Below are 19,253 nucleotides of genomic sequence, written 5' to 3'. Positions count from 1 at the left end.
TTAGACTCTCTCTTATTGGAGATGGTAAATGCCTGGCACTTGTGTGGTGCAAATGTTATTTGTCACTTATCTCCCCCATCCTGGGTGTTGTCCAGGCCTTGCTGCATGTGGGCATGGACTATTTCATTATCTGAGAATTGCGAATGGAGCTGAACACTGCAATCATCAGCGAACAGCCCCATTTCTGACCTTATGATGGAGGCAAGGGCATTGATGAAGTAGCTGAAGATAGTTGGGCCTTGGCTGCTGCCCATGCATTATCAGTGGAATGTTTATAAAGACTTCAGAAGCTGCAGAATCCTATAGTGACAGCAGTACTATTCAGACAGCCTCACAGCTTCAGAATGGGGCCAGTATTCATAACTGTCCTTCTATATCACGTTTGTAATAAGTGGCCACCATTTTCTTCTTCCTTTGTTTCATGTACCTCCTTTCTATATTCAAGTATCCATGAAACTTTTGATTTTTTTGAGAGATTGATTTGCCTGGAATTCCTGCTACTTGTTCCTGCCCCACGGGACCTATTTTCCACCTCTAGCGTTTTCTGCTGTTCCTGAATGCTTTTTAAAATACTTTTCCTGCCATGATTGACTGTTTTAAGCTTACCTGACTCTTTTTGGCAGCCTGCCAGGTTATTCTATCTTTAAATAGTTCAGAATTCCCAGGCAAGCAAGGGAAGCTGTGGCAAAAAGGTGTAAAGACTGCAGCGAGAGAGGGCCCTGCCTAACACTGACTTGTTATTCAGTACTTTACAGTGGGTGTCGGCCTCATGCTGAACAACTCTCTTTGCCAAAGCCTTTTAAATGAAAACCTGGATTAATTGATTGGTAATGAGTAAGCTTGGTATGCGGCATTGAAGTTGGATGTCTAAAACATCAAGGTGGCTGGTACATTATAAGCTGTCCTGCCTTTCCACTACGCTGAAAGTAGTCGTCTATCACATTTATGACAAAGAAACTGAGGGAAAAAAAGCTACTGACCTGTGTTACCTGGAAACCAGTATGCAAACATGCACTAATATATCAGTATCTACCTTGATTAAGTTGCATATAGGCAAACAATTGTGGCTGGAGCTCCGTGCCTCCAGCTTGTGGAAACACCATTTATTGGGGTATGGTGTGTGTCCATGATGTGATCACAAAGATGGTGGCAATGCAAATAGAAATTTTCTGTTGAATTGTGTTGCTCACTGTACCACACAGAAGGATTATCTGATATCTGCTGTTTGTCTATCGATCCTACATTTGTTAGTTGTCAATTGACCAATTAGCCGCTATCCTTCTTGGAAAGAAGATATGCGGGATTGCTTTCGTGTCAAATTGGTTCCAAGATAGTACACCTGTTAATGGAGAGATTAGAATTTAGATGAACCTTCTGTAGTGGCCTTGGAAATTTGAAACCCTGGTCAGGCAGATCCATAATACTACAGAGTGTTACTGATTATTGACCAGCTAGCTTGGTTCATTGATGGTACCTGAAAGGGTAGACCTATCACTGGGAGCGGGTATTGTTCCTGCTCGGCTCCAAATAACCCTGCAAGCCAGTGTATTAATGGGTTGGGTAAGCATAGCTGGAAATCAACTGGAAGCTTATAGTGCACAGTAAAGTGCTTTGTGCTGGTGAGCCGCACACCTCAGCCTGGGAAAATGCAGCAATACTCCTAATCACATGGGGTTTGGCCCTGGTTCTTGTCAAACTATGTAGCATATGTCCATACATGGACGGAGTGCATTCAGTATTAGGAAAACAGAAACTACTTGTGTGGTTTTCTCACTATTTAGTTGGAGACCATAAGCATGGTGATTGGGGGTCTGTGTGTGTCATGCATCTGCCTGGCCAAAAAAAAACTTTCTGTATTTTGCATTTTCCACCATTTTACAACATTTAGGGGTAAAAATTGGGTAGCGCCCACCGCTACCTTCGCCGGGGTGCTAATTTTAGCTCCCCGAAAAAGTTAGCACCCCCGCGATCGATTTTCCCAGGTAGCGCCCCGCAGTACTGCAGGCCTTCCTCCTCTTATTAAAGGGGAAGCGCCTGGCGCAGCGCGTCCCGGGGCCCAGCTGGGCCACCAGGGATCGGGAGTGCCAGCAAATGAGCCCGGCACTCAAGAGGAGTGCCGGGCTCATGGAGAACAGCCGGCACCCCGCGGGGGTGGGGGCTTCACGGGGGCCGGGGACCGCAAATGGAGCAGGTGCTGGCAGGTGGCCAGCAACAAAAATGGCCACCCGCCACCTCCCCTTTAACTAGCGCCGCCCTGGCCGCAGGTAGGCCCCCCTGACCTCGGCGGACATAGTGTCCGGCGGTAAGTCGGGGTGCACCACCCAATATTACAGCCGGGGCGTGAGCGGGGCACTGCGCTAATGGTTAGCGCTGCCGCTAATCTCCCGCTGAATTTTGCGGGAGACGTTAGCGACGCTGCGCCCAGGCGCTAGTTGATTTGTGCGGGTGCGAATGAGGCGCAAATCAACCAAATTTAGTCCCCTTAGAATTTGTTTACAGATTAAAGCAGTTTTCTACCTCTGTGAAAGTAGTTAGCATACTCTTAACCTGTGTCTGTTCTTCTGCCTTTTTTTTTTTGAGTGCTATAAAGGAACTGCCCTGCCTGACCACACCAATTCTGATGAAAGGTTAAAATTTGTATAACACCTATCTTGTTTTTAGACTGATTCATTGCACATTTCTGGCATTTTCTGTTCCATTACTTATTTATTTTCTGCCTGGAGGTGAAGTGCACAACTGTAAAAGAGTGGGATAAAGGTTTTTTTTTAAACCCAGGTGTCATTATGTAAAAGATCTCTGTTGATTGTAAATTATATTGTACTGGCAGATCCTGCAGCATTTCTTGTAAGAACATAGCTGTGGTGATCTGGTCACGCCCCAGTGAACTGCAACTTAATCCTTTCCCAACCAGTTTAGTGAGAACTGGAATCTTTCTGTCGTTCCCCTGGTGGAGTCGTTAATTTTAGTTTCTTTTGTATTTAGATTACAGGGACTGCAGAGCAGAAATCGGGGGTGATTATTACTATGTGATAGTGCTAAATTTAAACCTTGATTATCGTTAATGATAGATTGCTGCTTTTTCCGCATTGAATTCGAAGTCTGATACTCCATTTCAGGATTTTGGAAATGCTTCCCCATTGGATACCAGTGTGCTTCAAGATAATTTCTTCTTCAAAGCCAGTGAATAGGTTCTATCCGTGGAAAACCAACATTCAAACAGTCACTCAGCCAATCGGAACAAATGCTGTTCTCATCACTATGGTCACAGCAGTTCACATTCAAAGCAAGGGCGGTTAGCAGGGCTTGCTGGGAAGCTCAGCTGGTCTTATCAACCATGCTTGATACGTACTTTTAACGGCTTCTTGAGTTACTGATTTGAAACATCACGGATTCAAGTTTCAGCAGCATTTTAAGAATTAACAATGGAGCGTGGCAGTGTTCACCGGGTTTCCTTTTGCAACAGATTTTCAAATGTTCTGGATTCTTTTTACCTCACTACATTTGGTAAGGTACAAGTGACACTGGGACACTTTTTATCTGTTTTGTTAAAACTGTTGATTAGTATATCAGTAAGGGTTTAAATAACAATTCCATGCTCGCAAGCATTGTATGACGATAAGTGGTGCACAGCCCACATTTTTGGACTCCTAGTTTTAAAACCGTTTTAATAGCAACTTGAAACATTTGCAGTAAAACTGAGTACTGTTGTTGTATTGCGAGATTAAAAACTATGATTTGTTCTGGGGTGTAACGCCAGGCACCGTGCAGGTTTCTACATTGTGAAAATGGAAAAGCTAATTATTTATCATTTGTTAATACAGGGCTTGCTTTTTACATTGTCTTTCTATTGTAGTTCTCCAAGTTTTAATTAGAAACTCAAAATGTGATATGGTATGGATTTGTATAGGAATTTAAAATGTGATTCAGCAGTCATGAATATAATTCAGTAGTATTCATAAGGAACATTTGGTATTGATGTATTATGAAATAAGTGATTTATTTTGTATTATACAAAAAAATCATGTAGAACAGAAATAAAAAGTCTACAATCCCATCAATTTGGACTCTGGTACTTGTAGAAATTTTATGTAAATGAAGTTTTTTACTGTCCAAAATGTAAAAGTTGATACGTAGATGACTGGGAATGTCTATCAAGACTGCAACATATCAAGAGGGCTGACAGATATTCATGTTGTGACAACTCGTGATTATAGCATCCTCAGACTACTTGGCATGTTACTACTTTAAATCATGCTCTTATGGTGGTATAGTTCATAATCTGATTATTGTAGTTTAATAAAGCAGTTCCACATCACCTGTAGGATGCACAGCGCAATTTGGTGCTTGAACGTGTAGCAGCTTATTAAAATGGACTGCAATAAGTTAAATATAAAACCAGGGACAACACTGAGATAATTTCAGTCTTGTGTGCAGTGTTTTCAATATTGAAAACAGTAATTGAAGTAAAAACATTTATTGTATGCCCCTATTATAAATTGAACATAGAAATCAGGACTGTTAATATTGGGAACATAGAAGCCACTGGTCTCGACTGGATTGACCGTACTGCTGTAAGGTATGTGCACCATGAGAGATACTTATTAAAATTACTGCACATTTTAGCCTCAAAATGACACCTATATATAGTAAATATTTATCATCATTCTTCTAATTTGTGGCTCTGTTGATGCTGTGTACTTGGTATTGATGCAGTGTGATCATTTGCATTGCACCAATACCAAAACTTGCAGCATAAAGTTACAAAGAAAGAACTTGCAGTTTTGTAGCACCTTATCGTGTCTCAAAGGATGTCCCAAACTACTTGTATCCAATTAATTATTTTTGAAGCACAGTCACTGTTATCTGTGTAGGCAGACATGGCAGGAACTTGGCACACAGCAGGCCCCATAAGTAGCAGTAAAATGATGACCAGTTAATCTGATTTTGATAGTGTTGGTTGAGGGGAGAATGATGGTCAGAACACCGGGAGAATTTCATACTTCTCTTTAAATTAAATTTGCTCATTTTGCAGATAGAGACAACTTGGTACTAGCTGCAAGGCCATCTGAAAAGGTGAACTTGCAAGGCCTGCGCTGTGCATCCTGCAGGTGATGCTGAACTGCTTTATTCAACTACAATAATCAGATTATGAACTATACCACCATTAAATTTCCAATGATGGAAGAGAGCTGATTATCTTATCATCCGTGATTAAAGATTTCATCAGTAGAGTCTAGGGAGCTCACCCTCACCCTAACCCTAACCCTCACCCTAACATGCATTTGAGTATTGATGTGTGGAATTCTGCTTTCGATTGGCTAACAGTGATGGAAGTGAGCATAGAATCTGAAATTATAGCACAGAAAGAAGGCATTTGGCTTCAACTGGAGCTATGACTTCAATCCCATTTCTCTTCCCTATCCTGTAGTTTTTATAGAATTATAGAACAGTAGAACGAGAGCTGCCTAATTGCATTGCTTTTAAAGGCACTTTTACACAAAATCCAGGTTTGGGAGAGCAATGCCAAACTGAGCTATGTGTGCTGGTTTCCCACATTTATACTGTCCTGTGTCTGCTATCCTCTTGGCCTATTGGAGGTCAGTACAGAAAATAGAGAGCTGGCTTAAAGTTTATGGGGGAGAAATTGGGTCGTGCCCCCTTTGGGGTGCTAACTTCGCCAGGGTGCTACTTTTAGCGCCCCAAAAAAGTTAGCACCCCACGCCCGAAATGCACCGGTAGCACCTCAAGAGGGAGGTGGGGTGCTACCGGAAGCGCCCCGCCTCCCTCTTGTGGCGCTGCGAGTGAATATTGCATGCTACGTGCCGCAGCACCATGCACTGTGGCACGTCGCGCCGCGGCACTGCAGGCCTCCCTTCCTCCCCTTATTAAAGGGGAGGGGCCTAGCACAGCGCGACCCGGGGCCCAGTTGGGCCAGTAGGGTTCGGAGTGCTGGCAAAAGAGCCCGGCACTGAAGAGAAGTGCCTGGCTCACAGAGCGCAGCCGGCACTCCGCAGGGGGTGGGTGGGGGGTTGCTCAGAAGGCCGGGGACAGCAAAGCGGGCAGGTGCTGGCAGGCGGCCAGCAACAAAAATGGCCGTCTGGCACCTTCCCTTTAATTAGTGCCACCCCAGTTGCAGGTAGGCCCCCCTGCCCCCGTCGGACATAGTGTCCGGTGGTAAGTCAGGGGGCGCTACCGAAGATCGCAGCCGGGGCGTGAGCGGGGCACTGCGCACTGCGATGATGTCATCGCCGGCGGCGCAGCGCAGCGGGGCGCTAACGGTTACCGCCGCCGCTAACCTCCCGCTGAATTTCGCGGGAGGCATTAGCGGTGTCGGGCCCAGGCACTAGTTGCTTTGCGCCCCGTTAGCGCCCTAGGGAGGCGCAAATCAACTGAATTTTTCCCCCGTATGTGTGGAAGATCATGTGCTTGTTTTCTTAATCAACCTCCAGTAGGCCTTTAGAAGAGTGAAGGTAACAAATAATATTGAGAGTGTCCCTTCAGTTAAAAAAAAATGTTCTTCAAATAATTAGTTTGTGTCAAGTCATTTCCATCACAGTTGTCTGCCACACTTTCCTGACATTATTAAACTTACCTAGTCATTTCACTTAGCTCTGATTGAGGCCTTCAAGCATGGTTATTAAGGTACTGTTGTCCGCACCTATTTTGGAGCATCCAAAGCAGGCCTGCGACTTGATGCTGATTGTCCATTCCTGACTTCTAGCTCTCATGGCTGACACATAGCCATGACTGGACTCTTGTTGTAATGCTACCTGGCAGCGCCGCGAACATGCCTCCAAACCTGATCTTGAGTCTAAATTCCAGAGGCCCCACCTGCATTCACAAAACGGATATTACCAATCATAATGGGGAACTGGTTTTAAGTTCTTTCTGTGCATTTTCAGTGTTCTTAAAAAAAAAAAAAAAAAAATTAAAAAAAAGTATGGCAGTGTGACTTTTGGCGGGTGGCCTTGAGATATTGGCTCAGATCTGCCTGAGAAGAGATCAAAAAAGATAAAACATTAGTTCGGCACCAGCTGGAGTATGGTGTCCAATTCTGGGCACCACACTTTAGGAAGGACATGAAGGCTTTGGAGAGGGTTCAGAAGAGATTTACTAGAATGGTTCCAGGGATGAGTTATGTGGATAGATTGGAGAAGCTGGGGTTGTTCTCCTTAGAGCAGAGAAAGCTAAGAGGAGATTTGATGAAAGTGTTTAAAATGATGAAGGGTTTCGATAGAGTAAATAAAGAGGAACTATTTCCAATGGCTGAAGGGTCGATAACTAGAGGGCACAGATTTAAGGTGATTGGCAAAAGAATCAGGCGACATGAGGAAAAAAAATTAATGCAACGAATGGTTAGGATTTGGAATGAACTGCCTGATGTGGCATTCCTGATATAGATTCAATAGTAGCCGTCAAAAGCAAATTGGGTAAATACTTGAAGGAGAAAAAACTGTAGGGTTATGGAGAAAGAGCGGGGGAGTGGGATTAATTGGATTGCTCTTCGAAAGAGCCGGTGCAGACTCGATGGGGCGAATGGCCTCCTGTGCTGTACTATTCTATGATATCAAGACATTGAAGATAGAAAAGGGGGGAGATAATTGATAAACTAGGCAAACTTAGAGAAGATAAAACCCTTGGTCCAGATGAGTTGCAGCCATGCATACTAAAAGAAGCAAGGGTAGAAGTGGCACTGTTACATATATATAAAAAAATCATTAGAAAAGGGAATAGTGTCAGAGGACTGGCGGACAGCGAATGTTGTTCCTATATTTAAAAAGAGAGATAGAATAAGTCTAGGGAACTATAGACCAGTTAGCTTAATGTCGGTTGTAGGAAAGATAATGGAAACTTTACTCAGAGATGTAATAGAAAACCATCTAGAAACCAAAACTATAATAGAGTAGTCCAGAATGTGTCCAGTTCTGGCTGGACTATGTATAGACTGTCTGTGGACACAATAAGAAGAAGAAGCACTGATTCCAGCATTGAATTCTTTGAAGAAGTAACAAAGAGTAGATAAGGGTAATGTAGAGGATGTAATATACTTGGATTTTCAAAAGACCATTGATACGGTAGTAATACAGGAAACTCTCAATTTACCAGCACCTAAATAACCGGAAATCTCTGTTAACCGGCAAAATTCAGGAGTAGGTTCAGGTAAGTTTTACTTCATATTAGTGGCCGTTCCTGGATCTGTGGCTGTGTAAACAGGGTTCCTGCACTTGTTGCTAAGCAACAGGAACGCTTGGTCTGTGGCCGGGGTTCCTGCACCTGTTGCTAAGCAACAGGGAAGCCTGGATTTGTTGCTGTGTACGGAGCTCTCGTACTTACTATACCTCTCTGTAATCCGGACTTTTTGATAAACCGGCACCACACCGGTCCCGTCGGTGCCGGATAAAAGAGTTTCCTGTAGTCGACTCATGACTTGGGTCAGAGCAGGTGGAGTCAGGGGCAAATAGCAGAATGGATAGAAAGCTGGCTACAAAACAGAAAACAGGGCAGGGATTAATGATATTTACTCAGACTGGCGGAGGTGGGAAGCAGTGTTGCGCTAGGACTGTTGCTGGGACCAGTTGTTCACGATTTACATAAATGATTTGGGCTCAGGAATCTGAAGTACAATTTCAAAATTTGCAGATGACACCAAATTGGGGGTATAGTTAATACTGAGGAAGACTGCGACAAAATGGCCTACTCCTGCTCCTATTTTTCTATGTTTCTATTGGGGAGAGAGCGGGAATATGGTATTGAGATAGAGGATCAGCCACGATCACATTGAATGGCGGAGCAGGCTCGAAGGGCCATATGGCCTACTCTTGCTCCTATTTTTCTATGTTTTCTAAATACAAGAAGACGCTAATAAACTTGCAGAATGGGCGTGTAAGTGGCAAATTAATTTCAATATAAATAGTGTGAGGTGGTGCATTTTGGTAGGAGGAATAAGGAGACCACATACTCCTTGGAAAATAAGACTCTCTAAATGGGGTAGAGGAGTAAACGGATCTAGGGGTATTGATTTACAAATCACTAAAAGTAGCAACGCAGGTTAACAAGGCCATTAAAAAATGTAAACAAAGCACTGGGGTTCATTTCTAGAAGAATAGAATTGAAAAGCAGAGAAGTTATGTTAAACTTGGTTAGACCACACTTAAAGTACTGTTCACAGTTTTAGTCTCCATATTATAAAAAGGATGTAGAGACACTGGAGAAGGTGCAAAAAAGATTTACGAGAATTATACTAGAATTGAGAGGTTATAATTGTCAGGAAAGGATGAACAGGCTGGGGCTCTTTTCTCTAGAAAAGAGAAGGCTGAGGGGTGATCTAATAGAGGTCTTTAAAATTATGATGGGGTAGACGTAGAGATTTTTCCACTAGTGGGGAGTCCAAAACTAGGGCTCATAAATATAAGGTAGTCACGAATAAATCCAATAAGGAATTCAGGAGAAACTTCTTTACCCAGAAAGTGGTGAGAATGTGGAACTTGCGACCACATGGAGTAGCTGAGGTGAATAGCATAGATGCATTTAAGGGGAAGCTAGATAAGTACATGAGGGAGAAAGGAATAGAAGCATATGCTGATTGGGTTCAATGAAGCAGAGTGGAAGGAGGCTCTTGTGGAGCATAAACACCGGCATAGACCAGTTGGGCCGAATGGCCTGTTTCTGTGCTGTACGTTTTATGTCATTGTATGCCTGTATCAGCTGTGGACGGGGTGGGGAGGGCGGGGGGGGGGAATGCACTGGTGAGTGTAAATTTGTTGAAAGGGCCTTTCCAGCAATGGTCTGGGGAAATGTGTAATATTAAAAATAAACCCCCCGCCTCTGCAATCAGCCTCTGAGCCCGATACTGGATCTCAAGGCAGGCTTGGTGCCCAATCCCAAAGAGGTGTTTTTGTGGAGTGGTTTGGCAGTAGCGGGGATGGTAGAATCTGGTCACATTGGGATGTATCATGCACGTGTGACCTTTGCCTTTTCTGCTCCTATATACTATACCTTACCACCTGCCACTAACCTTGATTCTGCTTCTCTACTCACCTGCAGTAAGTAGCCCTATTGTAAACCTTCATTTCTCCTCTCTTTGCCCAATGCCCTTCCACTTTCTGTTTCCCAAGCGCCCCACTACTGCTCACCACTCTCGTGCTCTCAGCTGTGCATCTCCACTATCCTGTTCCAAACATTCTGCTGGGCTGCCATTCTCCCTTTTCTGTCCCAGAGATTTTGCTCTCTCACCTTCTCGCTTTCACTCTCAGCACTAGGTGCTCCCTCTCCCAAAGTCACTTCAATGCCATTAATCTACAATTTTCAATACCGAGCCTCCCATCTATAAGCAGGGAATGTGTGAATCAAAAGCAAACCAAATGATCAGAACCCTGCCAGTGTGAAAGTACTAAGCACATATAAAAATAAATTAAACACAAGCAGCAATTTAGTGAAGTTGCTTTGAGCTGTCATCTTAAGTTTCCTCCAACCTGTAACATTTAAAGTAACATTTATAATGTAAGAAACTTAAAAAATGAACTCATTTTATGCCAAGTGCTAATTTTATCTTATAGTATTGCTTGTATGGTGCTGTAAATTGCTAGAAAATGTTTTCTATGAGAGGCTTTCTGCTGTGTGGCGAGCTTGAGATTGAATTTAGAGTATTTGGCTGGAGCTTGAATTATTTAGTTGGGCTTCACCGACCACTTTTTCTGTAACCACTGATTCCTCCTGATAGGCTTGCTGTCCATGTCAATCATAACACGTCCCCTCTCCTCTTCATTATGGTTCCAGAAAGAATTTAGACTTCCTGGAGTTAAAGTCCAAAAGCCTGGAAGTCTGTGAGGCAGTTTTGCTTTTGTATAATTCTATGTAAACCATGAAGTTTTGCACTTGCTAAGGTGAATGATGTAAATAACTGTACCAGGAATTTTTTGTTTATGCAATCAGTATTGATTGAAGCAGCAGTATGTGTCCCTCCCCAATCACATGAGCTCCAGCATGGGGTGGGGATGTTACTAATATATGAGGGAATGGATACTGAACCTTACATGACCAGATTCTGAGGATTGAGTATGTCTGCTGACTCATGCTCTATGTCAAATCCAGGGTATGGTGTGGAGATGCCGGTGTTGGACTGGGGTGGACAAATGTAAGAAGTCACACAACACCAGGTTATAGTCCAACAGCTTTATTTGAAATCAGGGTAGTCCTCTTCTCAATCTCCCCTGGGTGATGCCTCAGGGCAAGAGTTTGGGAGGGATAGAGCCAGTGCAGGTATGTACTCTGAAGTGTTGGCAATGCCAGATGCTGAGGGTGTTGTATCCTCTTCCTGCAGCACATCTGGAGGAAGAAGAGAGTTTAGAATGGAATTCACATGTCATTTTTAGTCAAAGGAGTGATATGAAGGTTTCATGATTTGGATCGCTGACCATTAATGAAGGGTACAATAGAAGAAGCAGAATGTTCTGACAAACTCTGAGGGGTTGAGTGGTCAAAGGCTTTGGAGCCCACTGCCTGCTGCAAATCGTGCCAGAATTAAATTGTGGCAATCACATTAATTTTTCAGGGGTCAGTTCATTGTCGTAATTATCACAGTTGTGCAGATTTAGATGGATGCACAGAGGTAACCTAGTGGTTGGACTGGAAAATTGCATTCACTTTTAAATTTAGAGGAATGTAGACATTTAAGTAGAAGTGGCAAATAGGGAGACAAAAATGCTTTCAAGCTTCTGATAGGCTCAAAGGGCATTTCAACCTGTTGGTAACTTTAGCCAAGGCTGAAGAACAAAAGATAAAGTGAAAGGAAACTTACTTTGCAGAAATGAATCTGCAGATAAGTGATGGTGCAGCACAGCACCTAGCCCCCGAGTTTACATTTGCTGAAGTGGAGATGGTCTCTTTCCCACTCCATGTAACCATTCCCATTGGACAGTATTGCAGTATGTGTGGAGGTAGGCTGCAAACTTTGGCTACTCATTATTGGCACTGGCAGTTCCAGCCTTGTCCTGCATGTTAGCTACAGGTACCCTTACACCAAATGGTACAGCTCTCCATCACCTGCCTGCTGACTTGGAGCCTGTGGAAAGAGTTCTTTATTGTTGTTGCAGTTAAGTGTAGTGAATGCCTGCAAACGTGATTGGTGGTATCTTGGTCAAGCAGGGTATGCTAGTTCTTGAATCACTGCCTGCTTTCTTTCATGCGTTTCCACTGAAAGCTTGAGGTGCTTATGAAGAATGATCCAACATTATGATTAGTCAGGTTTTCATATATCTGTACTATAGGGGATAGCATCACCACCTACCTTGGAAATTGGAGTCTCCGCATGCGTTACTTCTTGTGAAAGCAAGGTATGTGCACCTCCGCCTGTCGTTACATGGTACCGGTGAGTGGACGCAGAGTACTCCGAGTGCAACCTGATATGTTTTGTTGCCCTTTTGTTAGTTCTCTTCCCTTCAAAATTCTCAGATATAGCAGGATTTACATTGGGAAATCCATTATTGACATAAATAGAATTGTAAGGGAGGGTAAAAAAAGCATCACAGCAGAAAAATAAAGTGAAGAAAATTATGCAGAATAGCCTGGAAATTGCCCGATGAACTTTACTAGACTCATTAAACTTAGTTTGTCTTTCAGTTCAGCACCTAGCAACCCTGGCTGCTCAGCATGAAGGGCACTGCATAATTTACGCTAGAATGTCAGGAAGTCCGAATAAGCGTAACTCACATTTTGAACTGGTTCTTGTAAGCCCTCAGAACAATATTGTTAATCTAGATGGGGAACTATTTGGAACTGGTGACAATAAAATGATTCAATTTGATAAAAGCTGGTAATCAGTGCAGGTTAAGAACCAGGACAAAAATATGTGATTATAGTTTTCCATTGTTTTTACAAAGGAATGGAAGAGGAATCAAAAGAAATGAATTTGGAAGTATCGCTAACAAACTTCTCATGAGGAAAAGCTGAGCTTTTTTAAAACCATAATACTGAATAAACAGGATGTGTGTGTATGTGTTTTTGAGTGTGTCTAACAATTTGCACTTGCATAACACCTTTAAAAATACTCAAGGTTGGGTTTGAAGCTGAGCAAGAGTGGAGAAGAGAGTAACTAAATGCACAGTTGAAGAGGTAGGTGTTTAGTAGCTTTTGAAGGTGGGGGAGATATGTGTTAAGATGGCGGCTATAGGGAAGAGAATTCTAGAGTGCGAGGTAAGGTGGCTAAAGACCATGCCATTAATAGAAGAGCTAAGGGTGCGAGTTGGAATGTGAATGAAGATACTGAATTTATATTGTGCCTTATATCTTCAGGATGTCCCACAGAGCTTCACAAGCAATGAATTGCTTTTGAAGTGCAGCCTCTGTTGTGCAGGCAAATGTGGCAGCTAATTTGTGCACAGCAAGGTCCCATATGTAGCAAATGGGATGAATAGCCAGGTAGTCTGTTTTTGGTGGTGATGGTTGAGGGAAGAATTAAGTGCAGGACAGTAGAAGTCCTTGCTCTTCTATGAATAGTGCCATGAGATCGTTTGCATTCACTTGAACTACTAGAATAGTCACATGGGACCTTGCTTTAACATCTCATTTGAAAGATGGCACTCTAACAAAGCTGCAGTCTCTTAGTGCTAGACGCCCTTAGTACTGCGCTAAAGTGTTGTGCTCAAGTTCTAGAGTGAGCTTGAGTCCACATCCTTCTTACTCGGTGACAGTGCTACCAACATCGGCGAGTTGACAGGTGGGATTGGAGGAGGTCTGTGAATACTCAGTCATTGAGTATATTCAAGACTGAGATCGATAGATTTTTGAACACTAGGGGAATAGAGGGATATGAGGATAGGGGGGGAAGTGGAGTTAAGGTAGAAGATCTTATTGAATGGTGGAGCAGGCTCGAGGGGCTGTGTGGCAGAAGAGGAGGGTGACGTAAGGCTGTAGAGCGATTGGCTCCATCTTGGTCTGCAGCAATATTTAAGAGCTAATAAGCCTTTATTTGGGAATAGGGGGAACAATACGGGCATTAAAATTGACTTAGTATTTTACAGTATAATGATTTTTTTGTCTCTAACAGGACAGCTGAAGCTATCAGTTCATCTTCAAGATGGGGCAATTGCCGTTCATAGTAAGTTTGTAAATGTTAAAATTATCCAGAGAAAGAGTTGCATCTTTTCTGGAATTTAACTTGAAACAAGGTACATTAGAAGTTGCGAACTACTCGTAAAATAAAAAAATAGCTCTTAAGTCAACTTTAAAGAGTTAAAGATTTTTGCATATGGTTTAATTGTACTTTCCCATCATTTTGCACAGAAATGTATGATTTTATAGAACATGGATGTTATATTCGTCCAGAAAATGCATTTGTTTTAAATAGATTTGGACAGCATGACTTATCTTGATTTGAACAATGTAAAATAAAATAAAAAATTCTGTCTGAGTTGAAGACTTTGTCAAATCAGTTTTAATTTATCATAGTTAAGGATTATGTAATCATTATTTTGGAAAATTCAGAATTGTTTGAAAGTCGTGATGATTATGGTTCTGTAACAGCAACTTCTTTCATATTTCTGAAGTTTAACTATGTTCAAACATTTTTTTCCTCCAGTTATGGAAGCAAAAGGACTTATGGGAAAAGAATACCATACTTGTGATTCTTATGCAAAGGTGAAAATGTTCATTAAGTTCAAAAGTTCCACTATGAAAATGTGAAGTCTTTTTAGTAAGAGAAAACCACAACAAAGTCAAATATTTTAGAGCAGTTAATTGGTCAAGAAATTGCTACATGGATCATTTTGAATTCATTTTTATAGACTAGAGAGCTGAAAAATGCAAGTGTGCCATTTTCTCTCTAGTTACTGAAATTTCTAATGTCCAAAATAAGGGTCTAAATAAAATTAAAAATAAACATTTGCAAATTAAATGAGTAAATTTATCCATTGCATTATATTGTGTGCCTTTTAACTCCTTTATTCCAGCATATGTGAAAAGACGGGTTATGATTGTTTTGAGTGTGTACCCTACCTCAGACTGATTAGGAAAATTTATTTTTCTTTATCATTTGCTTGTTTCCCATTTTTTTATTGTATGTGTGCTCTCCATTGTCTTTTCACCCTCCCCTAGTATTTACACATTCTTTTGTCATAACCTGTCTTTTCACATATGCTGGAATGAAGAAGTTAAAGGCACACAATATAATGCAATGGATAAATTTACTCATTTAATTTTCAAATGTGTCTGCATTATTTTATTGACGATCTCTACTTTACCTAATTATCTTCCATCTAGCAATTTGCAGGTCATTTAACACATGGAATCTGTTGGCGCTGCACCTATTTTCCAGGTGTAAAATGGGCACCTACGCGTCTAATATGATGGGCAGCATGCACGTGCACATTCCACGCTGGAAGTGCGCTGCCCACCATATTGGTAAAGGCGTCTGTATAGGCAACCAGGGCCTGCACCTGAAACAGGCATTAGACCGCTTGATAGAAACCCGCTTGATTGGCACCTCATCCACCACCTTAAACATTCACTCCCTCCACCACTGGCGTACCGTGGCTGCAGTGTGTACCATCTACATGATGCACTGCAGCAACTCGCCAAGGCTTCTTCGGCAGCACCTTCCAAACCCACGACCTCTTCCACCTAGAAGGACAAGGGCAGCAGGCACATGGGAACACCACCATCTCCAAGTTCCCCTCCAAGTCACACATCATCCTGACTTAGAAGTATATCGCCGATCCTTCATTGTCGCTGGGTCAAAATCCTGGAACTCCCCAACTAACAGCACTGTGGGAGTACCTTCACCACGCGGACTGGAGCGGTTCAAGAAGGCGGCTCACCACCACCTTCTCGAGGGCAATTAGGGATGGGCAATAAATGCTGGTCTTGCCAGTGATGCCCACATCCCATAAACAAATTTTTTAAAAAGACCCATTTCATATGCAAATAAGGCGCATCATGCCTGTTTTAGGCCACGTTTACAAAATTTGTTGGCGTCAAACTGCAGCATGGCATGCATGCTGCGGTCAGTATTCTCAGGCACTTGGCAGCCAAACCAGCAGACCTTAAAAGAACTGCTGGCAGCTTCCTCCTGATAGGTAAGTTTTTAATATTTTACTTAACTTGTTGTGAAGCCAGTAGGAGCAGGAGTGCCTCCTCCCGGTTCCACATTAAATGTGTGGAGCTCTGCTGGCCACAATCTAATTTTTAGGCCATGAACTCTCTTTTTGTGATTGGCGCCTCTGTTGGTTCTCTTCCCCCTCCTCTCTCCATTTTTCCCCTAATTTTTCAACCTTACTAAAATACCTGTTCATCTCTTAGCCTTCAGTCTTAATTAAGGGTAAACACCAAAAATGTCGGAACCTGTCGTTTTTCTTCACAGGTGCTAACCAACTTGCTGTCTGCTTCCATCATTTCCTGTTTTTACTCTGAGACACCTCCTTTCCAGGTTGAAAAGTTTCTGCAGTCTTCCCTGATAAGGCAGACTTCTAACACTACAGATTAGCCTTGTTGCTCTTCTTTGCACTGTCTCCAGTGCTTGAATGTTTCCCTTGTGTCTCTGTGACCAGTACTGGTTATAATTGGTGATCTGAATAAAGCACTGTACAGCTTGATTATGACTTTTCATTTATTTTCAATTGTTTAGCTAGTTCAACATTATGTTAACTTTATAGATTGCTGCTCTGTACTGGTTGGACATGTTTAGTGGTGAATCTACTGAGATTTCTATATCTCTTTGAACTTCATCCTTAGCTAATTTAACATCTTTCATGGATTATGTGTATTGCTTATTTTTCTTTCCGATGTGCAGTACTTTGCACTTATCTGAATTCAATTTTTACTGCCATTGATCTGCCCACATACTTTTTTCCAACTTATTCTGTAATTTTTGAGCTGTCTCCACTGATTCTAGTGCCACTCCCAGTTTCGTATCATCAGGAAATTTGACCATTTTGTATTGAGTTTCTGAATCCAGAAGATTTACGTGAATGAGAAATAGTAATGGTCCCGAAACCAAGTTCTTTGGGACTCCACTTAGTACTTATCCCTACCCCAACATATCTCCTTTAACAACTACTCATTGTTTTCTACTTTTTTGGTATGATTTATTACTTATTTCATAATCATATTTAAATTACCTTGCCTTAAAGTTGTCTGTGGTACCTGACTGTGATCGTGGAAAGAGACAGAAGACGAAGACCATGCCAGAGAGCAAAAATCCAGTTTTTCATGAACATTTTGTTTTGTAAGTATTTATCATTATTACTCATGTTTTCTTATATACTTGTAGTTTATGGCTGTGAAATTTGAGAAATAAACTCCCATCAAACTTTAAGGCTCAGTGATAGTAACAGTGTAAAGGGAACCCAACAGTCTTTAAACACATAAATAATAAAGGGTAGTCAAAGGAATGGGGAGGCTAATTAGGAACCAAAAAGGAGACCTTGTGGAGACAGAGGGCATGGCTGAGGTTCTAAATGAGTACTTTGCATCTGTCTTCACTAGAGAAGAGGGTGCTGCCAATGTAGCAGAAAAGGAGGTAGTAGCGATATTAGATAGGATAGAAATAGATAAAGAGGATGTAATTAAAAGGTTGGCAGTTCTCAAAGTAGAAAAGTCACCTGGTCCAGATGGGATGCATCGTAGGTTACTGTGGGAAGGGTGGAAATTGCAGAGCCTCTGGCTATAATATTTCAGTCCTACTTGGATTTGGGGCTGATGCCAGAGGCCTGGAGGTTTATAAATGTTCCACTCCTGTTCAAAAAAGGGTCGAGGGATAAACTCGGCAACTACAGACCAGTCAGCCCAAAGTCAGTGGTGGGGAAACTTTTAGAGACAATAATCCACGACAAAATTAATTGGCATTTGAAAAAGTATGGGCTAATAAATGATAGTCAGCACAGATTTGTTAAAGGCAAATATTGTTTGACTAACTTGATTGAGTTCTTTGATGAAGTAATGGAGAGGGTTGACGAGAGTAATGCGGTTGATGTGTATATGGACTTTCAAAAGGCGTTTGACAAAAGTACCACATAATAGACATGTTAGCAAAATTAAAGCCCATGGGATTAAAGGGTCAGTAGCAACATGGATACAAAATTGGTTAAGCAATAGAAAGCAGAGAGTAGTGGTCAATGGTTGTTTTTCAGACTGGAGGGAGGTATACAGTGGTCTTCCCCAAGGGTCGGTATTAGGACCACTGCAGTTATTGAGCAGTGTGTTTGTGAGATGGGATCTTACCTTGACCACTCGTGTCAAATCATTACATTTTTTTTGCGACACTGGAGCCATGCCGTGGGGACAGGGCTCCTGGCTGTGATCTCCTTCTACATCCGCCGCATTAGTTGCCTCTGTGGCCTCCCCTCCTCCCCTCCGCTCCCCCCCCCCCACGGATACAGGACATCCCTCCTCCGCTGCACCTTCTGCACCAAGACCTCCAGTGCTGCCTCTGAGAACCTGATGTGTGCTGTTGTCTGTCAGCCAGCGCACTCCACACCTTCAGTGGAAGTGCATGTGTGAAGGCTACATATGCTGCTCCAGAAAAATTGCTCCTAATCAGCGCTTGAGTGCTAAACGTGCAGGTCTCCGTTTGAACACCTCCAGGAACGTTTAAATCATGTGATGTGCCTCAATAATTCCGAGACTCGAAGTTAGCAGAACAAAAACAAGGCTTTTATTAACTTAGAAAGTAACACGTAAGAGAGAGAGATGTCTTCCTTCTGGAGACTGAGGCCAGACTGAAGCTAGCTTACAAACAGGGCCAGGTATGGGCGGAGCCCTACACACAGCACATTCCAGTATACAATACAGCACATTCCAGTACACAATACAATGAGGTCTGGGGGAAGGGAAATGACACTGAAACCGATCTCAGTCACAGGCAGTGGTGAATGGAATATTTCATCACATCATGGTAATCAGCAATTAGCCCCAAAATTGCAAGGTAAAACCAGACTTTTAAACAGGCATGTCTTATTAGCACAGCACCCACAGCGCCTGTTTTCACACTTTCCCCAAAATAACCCACGTTGAGTACAAAAGCAAGGAAGTTACGCTAAAATTTATAAAACACTGGTTAGGCCTCAGCTGGAGAATTGTGTTCAATTCTGGGCACCACACTTTAGGAATATAAAGGCATTGGAGAGGGTGCAGAAAAAATTTACTAGAATGGTACCAGGGATGAGAGACTTCAGTTATGCAGAGAGACTGGATAAGCTGGGGTTGCTCTCCTTCGAGCAGAGAAGGTTAAGAGGAGATTTGATAGGTGTTCAAAATCCTGA

General features: G+C 42.4%; 1 protein-coding gene across 5 annotated transcripts in view; it reads left to right on the top strand.

The window, feature by feature from the left end:
- The window catches only part of LOC147101798 (regulator of G protein signaling 3-like), a 311,192-nt gene that overhangs the window by 54,070 nt on the left and 237,869 nt on the right, over nt 1-19,253 (top strand). For all 5 annotated transcript variants that reach the window (XM_085965760.1, XM_085965756.1, XM_085965757.1 and 2 more), the window contains exons 3-5: nt 14,045-14,095; nt 14,576-14,634; nt 17,124-17,218. In XM_085965760.1, the coding sequence (XP_085821886.1) occupies nt 14,045-14,095; nt 14,576-14,634; nt 17,124-17,218 (205 nt within the window). The remainder of the gene's footprint in view (nt 1-14,044; nt 14,096-14,575; nt 14,635-17,123; nt 17,219-19,253) is intronic.

The sequence above is a fragment of the Somniosus microcephalus genome, chromosome 23 (genome assembly GCF_052327205.1).
Source record: "Somniosus microcephalus isolate GS21.2 chromosome 23, FLI_Smic_1.0, whole genome shotgun sequence".
NCBI lineage: Eukaryota > Metazoa > Chordata > Chondrichthyes > Squaliformes > Somniosidae > Somniosus > Somniosus microcephalus.
The sequence above is the reverse complement of the archived record's forward strand: the minus strand, read 5'-3'. Positions and strand labels throughout refer to the sequence as shown.